This window comes from Natator depressus, chromosome 9 (genome assembly GCF_965152275.1).
Source record: "Natator depressus isolate rNatDep1 chromosome 9, rNatDep2.hap1, whole genome shotgun sequence".
Lineage (NCBI taxonomy): Eukaryota > Metazoa > Chordata > Testudines > Cheloniidae > Natator > Natator depressus.
Window position 1 is genome coordinate 4,347,822 of NC_134242.1, and position 16,957 is coordinate 4,364,778.

A 16,957-nucleotide genomic window follows, 5' to 3' on the forward strand; every position below is an offset into this window, starting at 1 on the left:
TGACACAGCTGGGCTGTGCTCCAAGTCATCTGCCTGTGAGATGCTCCTCATCTAGGTTTCAGAGTAGGTTTCCATTCTTCTAGACACATGCAACTGTCCAGGGCCAGAGGCAATTATCTCACGTTTCCTGAAGGATCATTTCCCCACTCTATGTCTCAGTGCTGTGATTGTAAAAACCTTGAACTTTTGTCCTCTGTGCAGGGCTGCAGGTAGGTCTCTCCTTCTCTCTTATCCTAAAGGTCACGCTATTGCTTCATGAAATGAGGCAAGCAATAAAAAGATTAATCCATTCCTAGCAATTGTGCAAAAAGCAATTATGCAAAATTGGACAGATCTTAGGCACATTAATTCCCTCTCTCGCGCTCCCCCACCCTACACCCTGCCCCACCCTGGTGGAAGCAGTGTCTGCAATGTAGAGAGAGAGAGAGAGAGAAAGTTGGGAGCTGGAGACTAATTGGCACCCTACAAAATACTGTTGAGGCTCCCTCTAAATCTCTTCCACTTGGTCCTCAGGAACTCAGTTCGGCTCCAGCCTCATCACTTAGGTTCCCTTCTTTGGCATACCGCAAAGCCACACTGAGTTGATCCGACTCAAGCGCAGGTGGTGGGTATAGGCCGTACCGCACATCCAAAATTACACAGCAAACCTCTTCCTTTACCTACATTCACACATTACATTGTATATACTTGCATCCGATGAAGTGAGCTATAGCTCACGAAAGCTCATGCTCAAATAAATTGGTTAGTCTCTAAGGTGCCACAAGTCCTCCTTTTCTTTTTGCGAATACAGACTAACATGGCTGTTACTCTGAAACCTGTACATTGTATGACGTGTTTTGGGATTGGTGTGGTCACTTTGTAGGAACCAATCCCAGTACATCATGCACTGTTCATGCACGACCAACTCCTTCCCCCTCATTTTATGTTCCAGGCTCCTCTTACCCATTGTTATCTGGTGCATTGTCAACGGTACCCTGGGTGTTCCCTCTTCTTAGCTAGTACAGACATTCTGTTTCCAGCTTGCTGATCCATTTACCTCCCTAATCCTGTCTCCCAAAAAATAAGGCCTTGCCCACATCCAATTACTCCTGTCAAGCCTGGCCTACAAATACCATTTCTATTTTAAAAGCAAATGCTCTGCTTGGGAAAAGATTTTGGATTGATGGCTCTCGAGAATGAAGTCCTCTGTTTATCCACAGCTCAGGGACAGCGTGGGCGGAGTCAGGGCACAGCTCCCTAACACTGTACCACCAGCATGCCTCTGTCCCTAGCTCGAGGGACCGTAGGTCACTACTTGTCAATTCAGCTCACAGCTTTTCTGATGGGACTGCCCACAAAGGTGTCAACTACCGTGTAACAACGCCTGTGTGTGGATTGCCTGTGGCGTTCAAACCTAGGACCTCTGGATCTCAATGCACAAGCGCCTCTCCTGCTTGAACTATCAGACCAGGTCCAGAGGCAGTAGCAGACCCGTAAGACTCTATTTGTGGCCTAGCCACTAGAGGGGGACAAAGCCACACTGAGTTACTGTTCACTGGGGGAGGGACTTTGTGACATTAGGAACAGGACTGAGGCCTTATGGATATGCAGAAATTGCATTGGTTTAACTTAAATCACTTTTTAATCCAGTACAAACCTGTGTGGACAGTTATCCAGTTCCTAATCAATTTAACCTAAGCCTGGTTTAAAGTGAAATAAGAAAGTCATAGAATATCAGGGTTGGAAGGGACCTCAGGAGGTCATCTAGTCCAACCCCCTGCTCAAAGCAGGACCAATCCCCAATTAAATCATTTAAATCATCATCATAAGTCCACACAGCCTCTTGCACCAGTTTAACTAAATCAGTTTAACAATCATGTCGTATGTTAAACTGGTGCAACTTTCCTGTGTAGACAAGGCCTGAGAATCCACAATCCATTTCTGGATACCTCATAGCCACCGGGGGCAAGCAATTTGTCATAAAAATGAAGTGGCCATCCTCTGCTCACACCGAACAGAATGGCAAACAGCTATTCTTCCTCCTGTGTTACTTCCTTATGTATCCATGATGATTGTCCCCACCCCTCCAAATGAGGGATATTATGTACAGGGTGCATCAAGCGTTGCATATCCAGAATGTACATATTAGATTTTATCTTCCTTTTTATTTTATTCTATTCTATGCAAAGAAACTAGACAATATTTCTGAACATAAAAAACAACTCTATATTTAGAAATACAATGTGCATAGAGGAAGAGATTATGACTGGTTTGGTGCCAGTAGGGGTGTTACTGAATGAGCAGCCACTGGGGAATTACAGACTCACGTAGCACTTGGTGACTGATGTTTTGATCAAGCCCAGGGGTCTACAAGCTATAACCATAAAGACATGGGATGGGATTTGCGAAAGAGCCAAGCTTTGCCCTAACTTGGCTCCCACTGCAGTTGCTGTTAACTCATTCCCCCGCCCCCAACAGCCCCAGAGAGTCAGCACCACTGAAGATGGTTCAGATCTAGTAAGGATTTGCAAGGGACTATCAAAAAGGGAGTGAGAGGCAGAGGGTGTCAGCTGATCTCAACTGTTGTGACGGAGTACGGGGAGGAAGGAAATCTCTTAGCAAGTATCAAACCCAGCAGTCACTCTGTGCCTCCGATAAGGAGAGAGATACTGGAAAGAGGACTTAGTTTGACCAACCAGACCTTCAGGTGGGTTGTACTGGCTGCATCAGAACCCAGCTCGCCATTGAGCCATGGCAACGGTAAAAGCTGATTTTTGGAAACAATCACCACATGCAGAAAGGGGAGGCCATTGGTACTGTGGCTCACTCCCACTCATTCATTAGAGCGCATCAAGGTGAAGGAAGCAGGCTTCCTCTGAACATGGCATTTAGGGGGCAGCAGCTAGAATGAATTACCCTTGCAGGGCATGCAGATGAGGAGGAAATACTGACGTTTCAGCAAACAGCGGGTTTTTAAAGCCAAAAATATAATGCAAAATGATAAAAAAAAAAAACAAGAAACCATCTCCGGTCCTCAAAAACTGCCCTCACATAAACAGCTACAAATCATTTATTCTGTCTGTTCACTCGTGTGTAATCAGAATCAGAACATGTGTTTGCTACAGAGCAAGTTATTAACCTCTCAAGGTAGTGTCTGGAACCAGCATTTATGGGGGAAATTGTGTTATAGTGCTGTTTACTGGATGAATGGAACACAGGGCTTGATTCATAAAAATAAGCAAATGGAAGCTCCAGTTTCACAACTAGGTGCATTGTAGGGATGTGCTAATGCCATTATTGGATCCAGGAAAGAAAATGGTTTAATTGCGAAGTGAATTAAGCCTAGAGCATTTGAGACCATTAGTCCACCAAGTTCAGTAGCCTACCTTTAGCAGTGACCAATATATGATGCTGCAGAAGATGATTCAACCCTCCTCCCACACACTTACATCTATCATCTCTACTGTACATTAATGCACACTGCAGAGTTGGGTGGAAGGTTTCCTTCCTTATTCCCGGAATGCCTATAAGCATGCCTCTATCATGTACCTAATTGTGCAGTGCTATGCTCGGGGTGGGTGGAATGCCCTTCTTGACTCTCAATGAACCCTCCCCATGAAACATTAAGATCATTGGCCCATGTAAGTAGAGTAGTAATTACTGGCTGTAACATTTGTATGTGCCTGGAGCTTAGGAGAGACACAAATGAAAAAAAAATTCTAATACGAGCAAGCACATTCGTAAATTAAGGATATCCATAATGAATCAGACTTGATTTCATGATTTAAATTCACAGCCACCTCAGTCTTATTACTAGTTGAAGTTTGTCTTCTGTTTTCCTTTACTGGACTGGAAAGCTGGCAGATCACAGGGTCTCATGTTTGCCATACACGCTCCAATCAGCCACCATAGGGCGCTCTCGCAGTCAAGACGGTTGATAAGGTACATCGTGTTTTGCAAGTCAAGAGGAGTTTGTGTTCTTGACTGATGGGCAGCATTCAGAAACCTACAGATGTGTCGAAGTGGGGTTTCATGATTTGAATACCCGTTTGGACCCTCAACGGCTAGGCTTTTGAACGCCCATCCCGACTTTGCGTCTTAGCCAAGAAAACACTGACTGCAGGCAGGTGTGCTCCGTGGATGACATGACGAGCCCCAGTGTGATGCACTGGCAGGCTCGAGAAGAAGAAATGAGAGAGTTCTACCACTTTTGATTCGTTTCATTCTTCTGATGCTCTCCCTCCTTTTTGTGCCTCTGACAAGCACTCCATATTGATTATGCTGACGCCAAGAGCAGAGCTGGAATTTTTTCTTGCGCCTCTCAGATGAGAAAGTGGGTTATGATTCATCTCACACAATCTGAGTCAAAGCGATTCCTTTTTAAAAAAACACTTTTTGTACATTTCCGACTGAAAAACGCTGGGGGGAGGACACTCAATAAATGAGAAAGTTCTGTTTATAATGATTCTTTAGTGTATTTCACTCTCAGCTAAAATAGCCTCCCCCCGCTAAACAATGTGACATTCAAAACACCCAGAGAAAACCACAAGCAGAAGACAAAAACACCAATAAAAACAAAAAGACACATGCTAACAATGAAAAACAGAAGAAACAATCCACACTACACTGCGCACCCCTACCCGTAATGGCATGCTAGCTGTTAGACTGGAAAGTAACTGATTACTACGGTGAATTATCAGTTTTTATAATAGCTGTGTATTATCTAAATTCTGCAGTGTGATAGCATTAGTGGGTACATAATATTAATATCACTTAAGATTACTAAGTTTGATCCTGGAGCACTTTTCTCTCTTTTTTGTTTTCACAGCCATGTTATTAACACCCCAAAATATGGTTATGATTTCAACACCAATAGAGCCTTAAGCACAGTTGCACTATTCTACACCGGAGGAAGTGAAATGTTGTTGATTTTCTCTTCAAATGAGAAGAAGGCTGGTAAATAGCACATTGGGCTCGAAGGATTTCTTTGTTCAGTTCTCAACTCTGCCACAGACTTCCTGTGTGACCTTGGGCAAATCACCTAATCATTATCAATCCTCTAGCCAGCAAGTCCCCCAATATTTTATTTTCTGGCTCTCCAGTAAGTTTGATAATGGACTTTTATTTAACTGTTTTAAAAAAGAAAGTGTTGCTTTTGTTTGCATCCAGGAGATATTGATTTGGGGGCGGGGGACAGTTTTGTTTTTGAGGGTTGAATCATTCTCTTCATAACTTGCAGCCTCTTCAGTGAAGGGACTGTCTTCCTATGTGTTTTCACAGCATCTAGCACATTTTGGCCATTACCACCTGTCACCGTGCCTTTGTGGGTCACAACTGAGAATACCAAATTCAGGACAAACTGCTGAGAAAAAGGGCGGATACACCCCAAAACTGGAGGTTATTCTCCCATGAGATATACCAAACCAGTAACAAAAGTAAAACTTCTGTTTCACCACACTGGCTAACAAGAAGTCATAAAAGCAGTTTCCTTAGGCATTCCACTCCTTGTATCACCCCCAAAACATTAAACTTAGAGATGAGTGGCTCTTTAAAACCAATCTCCTCAAATAAAAGATTCATTTGATCCCAAAGGACCAGCCACACACCCAGGTCAATATACAACTCAGATCTGATCCAATAATCATGCTGATGCCAATCCCTTAGTGTCTAAAATCTAAAGGTTTATTTATTAAAAAGGAAGAAAGTTAGGTGAGAGTTAAAATTGGTTAAAGGAATCAAATACATACAGTAATTGCAAAGTTCTTGGTTTAGGCTTGTAGCAGTGATGGAATAAACTTCTGGCTTAAGTCAAGTCTCTGGCTGCTTCCAAATCATTGGAAGGACCTCAGTCCCTTGGTTAGAATGCTCCCATTAGTATAAATCCATAGTCCAGAGACTGGTGCAGGAGAGAGGCAAAATGGAGGTGTTTCCAGGGCCTTTTATAGCTTCTGCCATGTGGAAGGAAACTCATTGTTTCAAACAAAGCCCTCAGCACAGCTAGTGGAAAAATCACAGGTGACAAGATGGGGTTTGGAATCACATGGGCAAGTCACATGTCCATGCATAATTTTGCTTAGTCACAGCAGGAAATCATGACCCATGCCCCAGACAGAACCTTTGCAGGACAGTTCATTCAGTGTAGATGGGCGTCTCCCATGGTCCACTGTCAGTTAAATGTTTCTTGATGAGCCATTTAATTTTAATAGTTCCTCCAAGATGTGCTAGCTAACTGATGTTACCCCAGGAGCAAACATTTGAAATCTAGGTATAGAGCCAATACTCATAGCTTCAAATACAAAAATGATACATGCATACAGATAGCATAATCATAACCAGCAAATCATAACCTTTCCATGACATCTTACAGGCCACATTTTATACAAGATTTGTTGCAAATATATAACAGTGTTGCCACAATGATCTATATGGTCATATTTTAATCAGATAACACCACACCACTGCATCAATAATCAATCATCATCCCAGTGTAGGAAGTTTTTAAATGAATACATTGATCTTTAAATACACAGTAGGGAGGTCACTGCAGGTTGCTGTAACTGTGATGTTGCACTCCATATAATTTTATGAAAATATGGTAATGAGTGTGAATATAATGTAACTGGAATATGCTTCATGCAAAAGGTCTCTTGCAAGATATCATTACAAAGTTTATAATCTACTGAGTGTGGTCATCCTATTTGTATAAATGTATCATTCTTGTATCTGAAACTAGAAATATGAAATATAACTCTGAGAGGTCTTACTGTAATTATGCAAAGTGTGGGCCATTAAGGGCGGTTTGGAGTCTTGGTGGCTCCCATCAACTAGGACAATTGGTTGTAAATGGTTCTGTTTATTTGCAAGCCTTCCTGTGAGTCAGGCCAGGAAGAATGAAGGCTTGGGGTCTCACAGGATATGTGACCATGTCATGTGGTATTGGAATCCATCTTAAACCTCCTGCTCTTCCATTTAGAAGGAGGGGTGGGGACTCAGAGACAAAAGATTCCCACCTTGTGCCAAAGCTATATAAGGGGATGGAACAGAACAAAGGAGGCTGCAGTCATGAGAAATCCCCTAGCTACCACCTGAACTGTAACAAGCACTGTACCAGGGGAAAGGATTGGGCCCAGACTTGAAAGGAGTCTAGTCTGTGAAAGAAGCTTATTGGAACATCTCTGAGGGTGAGATTTTATTGGTAATCAGTTTCTTCATGTATTAGGCTTAGACTTCCGTGTTTTTTTTATTTTGCTTGATAACTTACTTTGTTCTGTCTAAAGAAAAGGAGTACTTGTGGCACCTTAGAGACTAACCAATTTATTTGAGCATAAGCTTTCGGTTAGTCTCTAAGGTGCCACAAGTACTCCTTTTTTTTTTTGCGAATACAGAATAACACGGCTGTTACTCTGAAATTTGTTCTGTCTGTTATTACTTGGAACCACTTAAATCCTACTTTTTATACTTAATAAAATCACTTTTGCTTATTAATTAACCCAGAGTAAGTAATTAATACCTGGGGAGCAAACAGCTGTGCATATCTATCAATCAGTGTTATAGAGGGTGGACAATTTATGAGTTTACCCTGTATAAGCTTTATACAGAGTAAAACGGATTCATTTGGGGTTTGGATCCCACTGGGAGCTGGGTGTCTGGGTGCTGGAGACAGGAGCACTTCTTAAGCTGTTTTTAGTTAAGTCTGCAGCTTTGGGGCGCGTGGTTCAGACCCTGGGTCTGTGTTGCAGCAGGCTGGTGTGTCTGGTTCAACAAGGCAGACTTCTGGAGGCCCGAACTGGCAGAGAAAATGGGCTCAGAGGTAGTCTCAGCACACCAGGTAACAGTCCGAAGAGGGTTTCTGTGATCAAACGTGTCACAGTAACATTCTCTGATATTTCACCATAGCATTTCATTCTTCCTAGCAGACACCAGAAAACCATAGTCTTTCATTTATTCAGAGTCAAGACAAAAATCACTTCAATTCATGATCTGCAATCCACCTTTGCGTTACAGCACGGGGTAGTCAGGAAAGTTCTCTGTAAAAATGATAGCCCGGTGCTCTGCACTTATTCTCTTTTAAGTGACTTCATTATCAAATCAGCTCCATTTACAAGTGAAAATAAGATTTTGCTGACTGCCAGAGATTCAGACTTAACCAGGGAGCTAAAAACAAAAAGGCATGCTGTTCAGATGGGATTTTATCACCCACAATCACAATTCTGGGGTTGGAATTTAAGGTGGTAATTTTGTTTCAGATCGCTTGTCTGCAGCTGTGCTAGTCTGTAAACCAAGTGGCTGTGCCTCAGAAAAACTCAAGACAAAAATTGTGCCCGTTCTTGCACTGGTGAGCTGCGACCGAAGACAACCAGTGGCCTTCCTGGGTTATCTGTGCAGCAGGTGGGCAGGTCTGTAGTGAGCCCAGGGCTCCCTTGTTACCATGAGCCACACCCTGCAAGATGCCATAACAACAATAATCTATATAGCTACAATCGGAGGATTGCAACAGCCAAGAAAGGAATAAACAGCATGTGCAGATGAAGTGCCATGGGGAAGGGCAGTGAGATGATTTGCATGCTCATGGCGGGAGCTCTCCTTTCATTTAAAATGGAGAAACTCTGAAGTAATTTCCCCACATCAGTGGGTTTCACTGATGAGAGGAGGACCAGACCTCTGGAAAGACAGAAGAAACAACTTCTTTAATAAAATCCCTTCCAAAGCTCTCTCTGAGGAAACCAACAGCCCCGTATGCGCCTCTCCCGCACACCGGGGGATAACTGCGAGCTCCTTGGAAAAGGCAGCTTTGTCTGCATAGGACCGAACAAACTGCCCCCTCGCTTGCAAACACACTCCAGATGGTTATTTCGGGTCTGCTGCAAGACGCACGGCAAACACCACCTGCAGCCCTCTGCGACTGCACTTTCCCTACCAAGATGCCTTATCCTGAGGGGCTGCTCGGTCACATCACCTCTCCTTGTTTTAACGAGACAAATGGCACCGGGCTTTGACTCATCAAATAGTCTGCAGTTAAAACAAGCTCAAAATAAGCATTGTAAAAAATGACTGGCTTCTTGTATCCAGCAGCTGCTTGCCAAAAGGCACCAGCAGAATGTAAAGGGGGAGCAGCGGTCAAGTCAGCTGGACCAAAATCTGACCTTCCTTTATTTTCTTTCATACTTTCACACAAACACAGTCAGGGCGGCTGGGGCTAGTGGTCAGAGCAGTGGGCAGCCGGGCTTGCAGCGGGTGGTGATACATAGTGGTCAGAGCCAGGGTCAGGAACCAGGAGTCAGAGCCAAGCGTTGGAAGTGGAATCAGGAACTGAGCAGGGCCAGAGTAAAGCAGGAACAGAGCCAGAGCAGGACTGGAGTGAGGCTGGGAACAGGAGTGATCCCACTTGGGGGTGTAAACACTGAGCAGCCGGGGGAATAAAGTGCTGGTTCTGTTGGTTACTCTGGCCAGTCAGGACACTTTGTTGCAAGCCAGCTGTGCATGACCTGTGAGTCCTCTGTTGCTCACAAGAGTTGGAGCTAGCTGGTCCCAATAACAGGAGTTGAGGGACCAACAGTGAGTCAGTGGACAGGGGTCCTGATGGCACTTTTTCTATCTTAATCATCGTTGCCCGTGTGGTGACGCAGGCTGTTGTGTTGCTGGAGGTGCCTTCATTAGATGAGACATAAAGCTGAGGTCTGCATCACTTGTAGCCATTAAAGGCCCCATGAGACTTTTGGCAGGAGATGGGGCGTTAAGCCACATGTGCTGGCCAAGTACCAACTTAGCTGCAATTTCCCCTCTAGCTTCAACATGAGGAGTTTACCCTTCACCAAATCAAACCATCCACTTGCAGGAATATACCAGATGCCACTAAAGGGAGGGCAACGTTTCAGAGGTGAACGAGTGTAAAGGATCTCTACATGAACAGTCCATACAATACTTGGAGATCCTTCTTAATGTAAAGGAATATAATAAAAGGTAATTTATTAGAGATCATTAGCTGAACAAATGATTAAGGCATCAGTGTAGGACTTGGAAGATCCAGCTTTAAGTCCCTGCTCTGCCACAGAGTTCCAGTGTGACCTTGGGAAAGTCATTTAGCCACTCTGTGCCGCAGGACCACCCCCCCACCACCATTGTATGGATGGGGAAAATGGCCCTGTCCTTCCTCACAGTGGCGTTGAGAGAACATATACATTCGAGATTGTGAGACACTCAGATACTATGGTAATGGGGCCATATGAGGGACTGTGCTTTTGTTCTGTGTCCATGACTAGGGCTCCTAGGCACTAAGGTAATACAGATAATTAATAATGAATCATACGGAAGATAGAAGAATATCCAACATCGTGCAGGCGTGATAGCATTTACATCGTGACAATTTCCATATGAGAATTTGGTCTTTATTACTCAGGATGAGGATATATCTTTAGCCAGTGAGAACTCTGAGGGTATCTCCATGATTATATCACAAGCTGATAGGAGCCCGAGATATATGATAGATGACAAATCATTATCTTGCTTCTCCTGTCTAACTGTTGCTGTTCCTCGTTCTTGCCTCTCAAGGAATGCATGTGAACTATCCCTTGCCTTCAATTGTATGTGCTTGGGTGATTTCTTTTACAATGTTTATTGGCTAAAGCTATTCTCTTGTGTGTGAAATCGTCTATAGTAATTTCCATCAAGCGAAGCTACAACGATGTGTATTGGTGAAAACAGAGCTGATGGAGCTGCAGGCTGCCCTGCCTCTGAACTCATCCTCTAGCCTTGTAGGGGGTTTAGCCGATACTTCCAGAGCTAAGAGTAGACAGAACTTTACTGATCCCTATTCCACTTCCTTTTCTAGGAATATCAGCTGTGCCGACATAGCATCCGGAAACCCAATGACTTGATTGAAACCAGAGACGTGAAAAGAGAAACTGACTAGCAGGAGGAGAGCTGTTAAAGAGACGACCCTGAGTGCTGACGGACCAAGTAAAATGACCTTTCTCCAGCATGACAGTTCAAATGTAATTATTTGGACAAATCATTTTCATGACTTAATATAACGCCTTGAAGCTTTCCAGCAAGGTTAATTGGATTCCTCAGTTCAAAACCTATCTGCTCTTAACCAACTTTTAATATGCTGAGATCCAGTTTTCTTAATTCAAACTAATAAAGTGATTAGTTGACAGCTATCTGGTATGCTACAATTACCATGGCATTTAGACCTCAGGCAGAAGATATTTAATGCAAATCAGAGTCAATGTCTCTGCCCACTTGTCCTTTTTTCTGATTATTTGATCAATGTGCCATATGAATCTTTAGCTTGTATGGTCCGTGGTACTATACTAAATAAATGCAGCCTGGCTACAAAGGCAGAAAGGTTGGTTCAGAAAGTTAACCATGCGAAGTCCAAACGCTTCCCCCCCGCTTTCATCCTTAATTTTTTTCCAAGTGGGTTTAATGCTGGTGAAAGGTGCTGGACTGATAGCCCGGGAGGGTGGCTTTCCATATTTATCCACAGAATGGATACAGCACAAGCTGCAGCAGAGTGAGCTCCCTCCCTGCACTGCCATGTCAGAATGCCTCTTTTGTACGTGAAAGCGTAGCTCAACCTGGATGCAAGTTTGGAAATTTTTTTTAAAGTGACTTGTTCAAGGACTGTCTGGGTATCTGGTTTTATCATCCCCTGTGGTTCTGTTCTAGGCTGGGTTCCCCCCCCCCACTTTTTTTGATAGATGCACAATTAGCTCTGGATAGTTTCCCCAAAGTGCTGTATGGCGCTCAAGAGGCTGAGCAGAAATGAGGAGGAATTCTACAAAACAACAGGGCACATGCCAATCACCTCTCTCCTGCTGGTAAATGATGTTTAAAAGAAAACTGAGACTGGAGGCCTCAGGTTGGATGCACTAGTCCATCCTGGCAACCTGAGAATTAAGTGTGATCCGTAGATTGTTCAGTGCCCAGCTTGTATGTCATCTGCCTGAGCTAAGACTTGGGTTTTGGCAGGTTGCTGGTTTCCTAGCTTGCTCCATGGCCATTCAGTCTTATTGCTGAGGATAACATGGCTGGCAATTTCTGACTGGTTTGGTGATTTGGGCACCTACACTGGGTGCTAGAACCAGTTCACTCATTTAATTTCATGTAAGCTAAACAGCCACTGGGTGGCAAATGGCAGCTGTTTCCAATCGATGGTCTTACCAATGACCTAAAGTTGAAGGGTTTTATATCCCATTCCCCTGAGCCATACAGCCCTCTCTGTCAAAAATCATACTCTGAAAGGAGTCAAGTCATCTAGTGATGCAGCATTAGCCTGCAAGACATAAATATTTCAGCTTCACAACTATAAGTGCCAAGCAAAACTCAAGCTCCATTTCATACCACTGTGTTTCCCTGACAGATCTATCCGCCAAGTTTATGAGAAATTGAAGTGCAGATAGTGGGAAATCTCAAGAATGACTGAGTTGCTTGACTTCACCACATAATCCAAAGCTCACACTAACTTGTATTTTATACAGAGGCATGAGATACCACAATTAAATACCTTTAAAAAGGGAATCAGTGGCTCGCCTCTTTCAGACAAACAAGATGACATGGTTCATAGAATATCAGGGTTGGAAGGGACCTCAGGAGGTCATCTAGACCAACCCCCTGCTCAAAACAGGCACAATGGTTATAAGAAGCTATAATTAACCTTGGTATATTTCCACTGAAATCCACTGGGCCAAGTGGAATTGCTCTTGCTTACACCAATGCAAGTGAAATCAGAATCAGGCCCTATGATATTGCACCAACTTACACCAAGGCTGAATTTGACCCAATAGCTAGAGGGGTTGCAGACTGATGGTGTCAGAAAAAACCAGGCACTGAAACATTGAACTTAATCACTGGTGAGAGTTTAAAAATACAGTTATAGAGCATCAGATTTATGTTGAAACTACAGAGGGATCCCTGTGAACAATTACACTACATGCCCAAGCATACCAAACGAATCCATCATTACTAATGCCACTGCATTAGCAGCGCGGCTGTCAAGTCTCCCCATTACAGAGTGCGCTAAATAGATCAAAAGGCCCTGGGTAGATTTATTCAACGTGACGCGGCACTTACCGAAGTAGTCATCAGAGGGCGGATTCTCCATGTCGTACAGCATCTTCTTGGTCAGATGTTCCAGCTCATCCTCGGGTCTGAACAAAGGAGCGTCTGATGCCGAGCCAGAGGCAGGGTACCCACTCTGCAGAAGGGAAGACACATGCTGCTCGTGAAGTTTCAAATCAGCATTAAAGTGTCCACCAACGCTGCACATGCCCGATGTAAGACAGAAAGGTAAAGAAAATTCACTCTATTGGCTGTTTGGCTTTCAAGCTCACTCGTGGGTCTTATTTTTCTTCTCCTGGGACCCAGTGGGTTTGGACAAATGAACATCCTATTTAATGAAATGAAAATAGATGGCTCAAAATGCTAAACAATTTCCATCAGAATGAGATGAGTAGGTATTACTAGAAGGGATGTATGTACCCAGTAATAAGACAGCCTAGCAGACCTTTGGACAGACTTGAAATAAGAAAGAAAGAAGGAATTATGCTAAGGATAATCAAATATAAACATTTCCTAATAAGAAAGGTGTCGGAGGTTTTAGAATGGTCTTCCTAGGGAAGTGGTGGAAGGCCCGTTGGCTTGAACCACTTAAAACTAGACTGGACACAGTCCCAGAGAAGATGCCAGAGGGAACAGACTTGCATTTGGTGGAAGGGACAGACTAGGAGAGAGAGTATCCAAGGACTAGATATATTTTCTCTTTAGTATGGCTTCCACAGAGCCAAGTCCTGATCAAAGGAAGTTTTGCCATTCATATGAAGAGCACCAGAATTTGGCTCACAGATTTTAGATCTAGCAATGCAAACATTTTAACGTGTGCTTAGAAATGAGACCTCTTGGCCTTCATGTGTTAAAAGCTGGTGTGCAGTATCTGCTATGTTTTCCAGTGAGTTGTCTTAAGAAAACAACAGAAATATGGAGACATCTTGAGAAACAGGGAAGTATTCTAGTGCATCAATGTATCCTGGGAAGATCTTAGAAGCAGTTAAGTACGGTGTGTGTAATTCAGTACAAGGGTCATTACAGAATTAAAAGATGCTGAGATAAGATTTCCAGGCTTATACAATTTTCTTGAATAACCTGTATGCAAGAATGAACTTGTTTATGGAATAAAGTATGGTTAAAGTCAGGGTGGCTTATTTGGTTAATTGCTGCTTTCATCTAGGATTTCATTTCAGATCCATACCTTAGGATCATTACTCTAGAGGCAAATATCAGCACAGGCTATCTCACACACATGCCTTTTCCTATACCTTATACTCATTTAAATGTGGATCAATGGGTTACATCGCTGGAGAACAACATATTGGACACCCTGGTGATAAACATTTAACTTACAGAGACTGCAAAAAATCATACAACTGACCCGATGAATCTTTCGAACCACTTGTTGTCAACCAAGTACAACAGCACCCCCACTGACCTGTCTAAACACACCAAATCTTTCTTTTCAAGCAAGCGGGAAATTCTGTACTTGACATCAGTCAGGTGGAGGAGTTCTTAGAATTGTGTTCTGTGATAACATCTCCATCAGCCTCATTCTACTGAGATGCTATACTCCAAATCTGAGAGACATAAGAACTCAGAAAAGCATCACTGATCTTTTGGTTTTACCACTGATGATTGTTCTCAGTCTTAAAAAAAAAAAAAAAAGGAAGCCAAATTTATAAGTTTGATCCCTCTTCTGTTCAAATCAGGTGTATCAATTTTTCCATTACAAATATGTCCCATGCTTTAGTATACCGTGCCACTACACTGGCCTCAAAGTTTGTTTCCAGCAAGTAACCTATGAAGCCTCTAGCAGCAACCAGGAGTTGAGAAATTCAGTTGTATAACAAGAATAAATCAATTCCTATTGGCAGTCTCACAAACAGACAAGGAGTCACTAGGTAGGGTACATTCGGTCATCAGCTTCACCTGTTCCCATGTGGGCAGGTCCTCCAGGACCTTCCCTGCTCCCTACAATCTCCCCAGGAAAGGTCACTGCCTAAATTGGATATTTTCTTCTGTTAAGCAAGTGAGATACCATTGGAATGAAAGTTTGAAACAATCTTCTCAGACATTACTAATGGATGATGCAGGTTGACCTTCCTGTTCTATAGCAGGATGACAGATGCTGGAAGACTTTTGATCAGTCCCCCCCAGCAAAAAATGGATTTCTCACTATGTATTCATTTTTATGAGATAATTTGTGTCTGTCAATGTGTTTCAGTTTTTATACCCCCCGCCCCCCTCAAAAAACTGATTTTTTTAGTTTTCAACAACCAGAATCAACAACCAAAAATTGGTTCTGGGTTTTTTTTTTTTACCAAATTCTCACAACTCCAGGGAAAACTCAATCTGAACAAAAAATGTTCATTATTTTGGAGAGAATAAAATACATACTTGACCAGTTCTAGTCAGGAGCTATTTCCCCTGTTATATCTCCCTTCAATATCACTATCCCATTTTTCTTGAAAAGTCTCGTTTTGATCCTTCAATGCTGCTGAGAATTAATGCCTTTCAGTGTACCTTTTTGAAATAGCTTCTCAGCTCCACAGAGCTGCCTCTGCCTGATGGTGAACCCTTTTAAGGATGTATTATTAAAAAAACTGGGCCTTTTAGTTTCTTTTTTGTTTCTTTATGATAAATCATAGATATGAGGGTTGGAAGGGACCTCAGGAGGTCACCTAGTCCAACCCCCTGCTCGAAGCAGGACCAACCCCAACTAAATCATCCCAGCCAGGGCTTTGTCAAGCCTGACCTTAAAAACCCCCATGGAAGGAGATTCCACCACTCCCCTAGGGAACCCATTCCAGTGCTTCACCACCCTCCTAGTGAAAAAGTTTTTCCTAATATCCAACCTAAACCACCCCCATTGCAACTTGAGACCATTACTCCTCGTTCTGTCATCTGCTACCACTGAGAACAGTCTAGATCCATCCTCTTTGGAACCCCCTTTCAGGTAGGTGAAAGCAGCTATCAAATCCCCCCTTACTCTTCTCTTCTGCAGACTAAATAATCCCAGTTTCCTCAGCTTCTCCTCATAAGTCATGTGCTCCAGCCCCTTAACCATTTTTGTTGCCTTCCGCTGGACTCTTTCCAATTTTTCCACATCCCTCTTGTAGTGTGGGGCCCAAAACTGGACCCAGTACTCCAGATGAGGCCTCACCAATGTCCAATAGAGGGGAACGATCAGGTCCCTCGATCTGCTGGCAATGCTTCTCATACAGCCACCTTATAGTTTATTCATCCAGCCCATACAATTTTAACTTGCTGGCAAGAATACGGTGGGAGACCGTATCAAAAGCTTTGCTAAAGTCAAGGAATAACCCGTCCACTGCTTTCCCCTCAACCACAGAGCCAGTTATCTCATCATAGAAGGCAATTAGGTTAGTCAGACATGACTTGCCCTTGGTGAATCCGTGCTGACTATTCCTGATCACTTTCCTCTCCTCTAAGTGCTTCAAAATTGATTCCTTGAAGACCTGCTCCATGATTTTTTCCAGGGACTGAGGTGAGGCTGACTAGCCTGTAGTTCGCCAGATCCTCCTTCTTCCCTTTTTTGTCATTCTTCTCGAGAAGGTTTCCGCCCCCAAGGCAGAAGGAGGTGGGCAGTAAGTGTAACAAACAGTTTGGTATTTGGACATAATTCCCAGCTCAGGTTTAACACACAGACTGTGTTTCCCATTGCTAACTGGCAGCAAAGAGCTCATCAACATTTAAAGATGGGCACTACATTAGCCTTTTCCCAGTGGTCCGGCACTTCCCCCGATCACCATGAGTTTTCAAAGATAATGGCGAATGGCTCTGCAATCACATTCGCCAACTCCTTTAGCACCATCGGACGATTGTGAACTCTCAATGCCTTGTTGAAAGGTTGTCAGTGAATCTTTAACAGTTGGGTACTTTATCCAGAATGTTGGTTAGTCATTGA

The 16,957-nt window shown here is 43.3% G+C and overlaps 1 protein-coding gene across 7 annotated transcripts in view; it reads right to left on the minus strand.

Annotated features, from left to right (window-relative positions):
- Positions 1-16,957, minus strand: part of LPP (LIM domain containing preferred translocation partner in lipoma) — a 423,204-nt gene that overhangs the window by 74,543 nt on the left and 331,704 nt on the right. For all 7 annotated transcript variants that reach the window (XM_074963360.1, XM_074963357.1, XM_074963361.1 and 4 more), the window contains one exon: positions 13,054-13,177. In XM_074963360.1, coding sequence (XP_074819461.1) covers positions 13,054-13,177 — 124 coding nt within the window. The remainder of the gene's footprint in view (positions 1-13,053; positions 13,178-16,957) is intronic.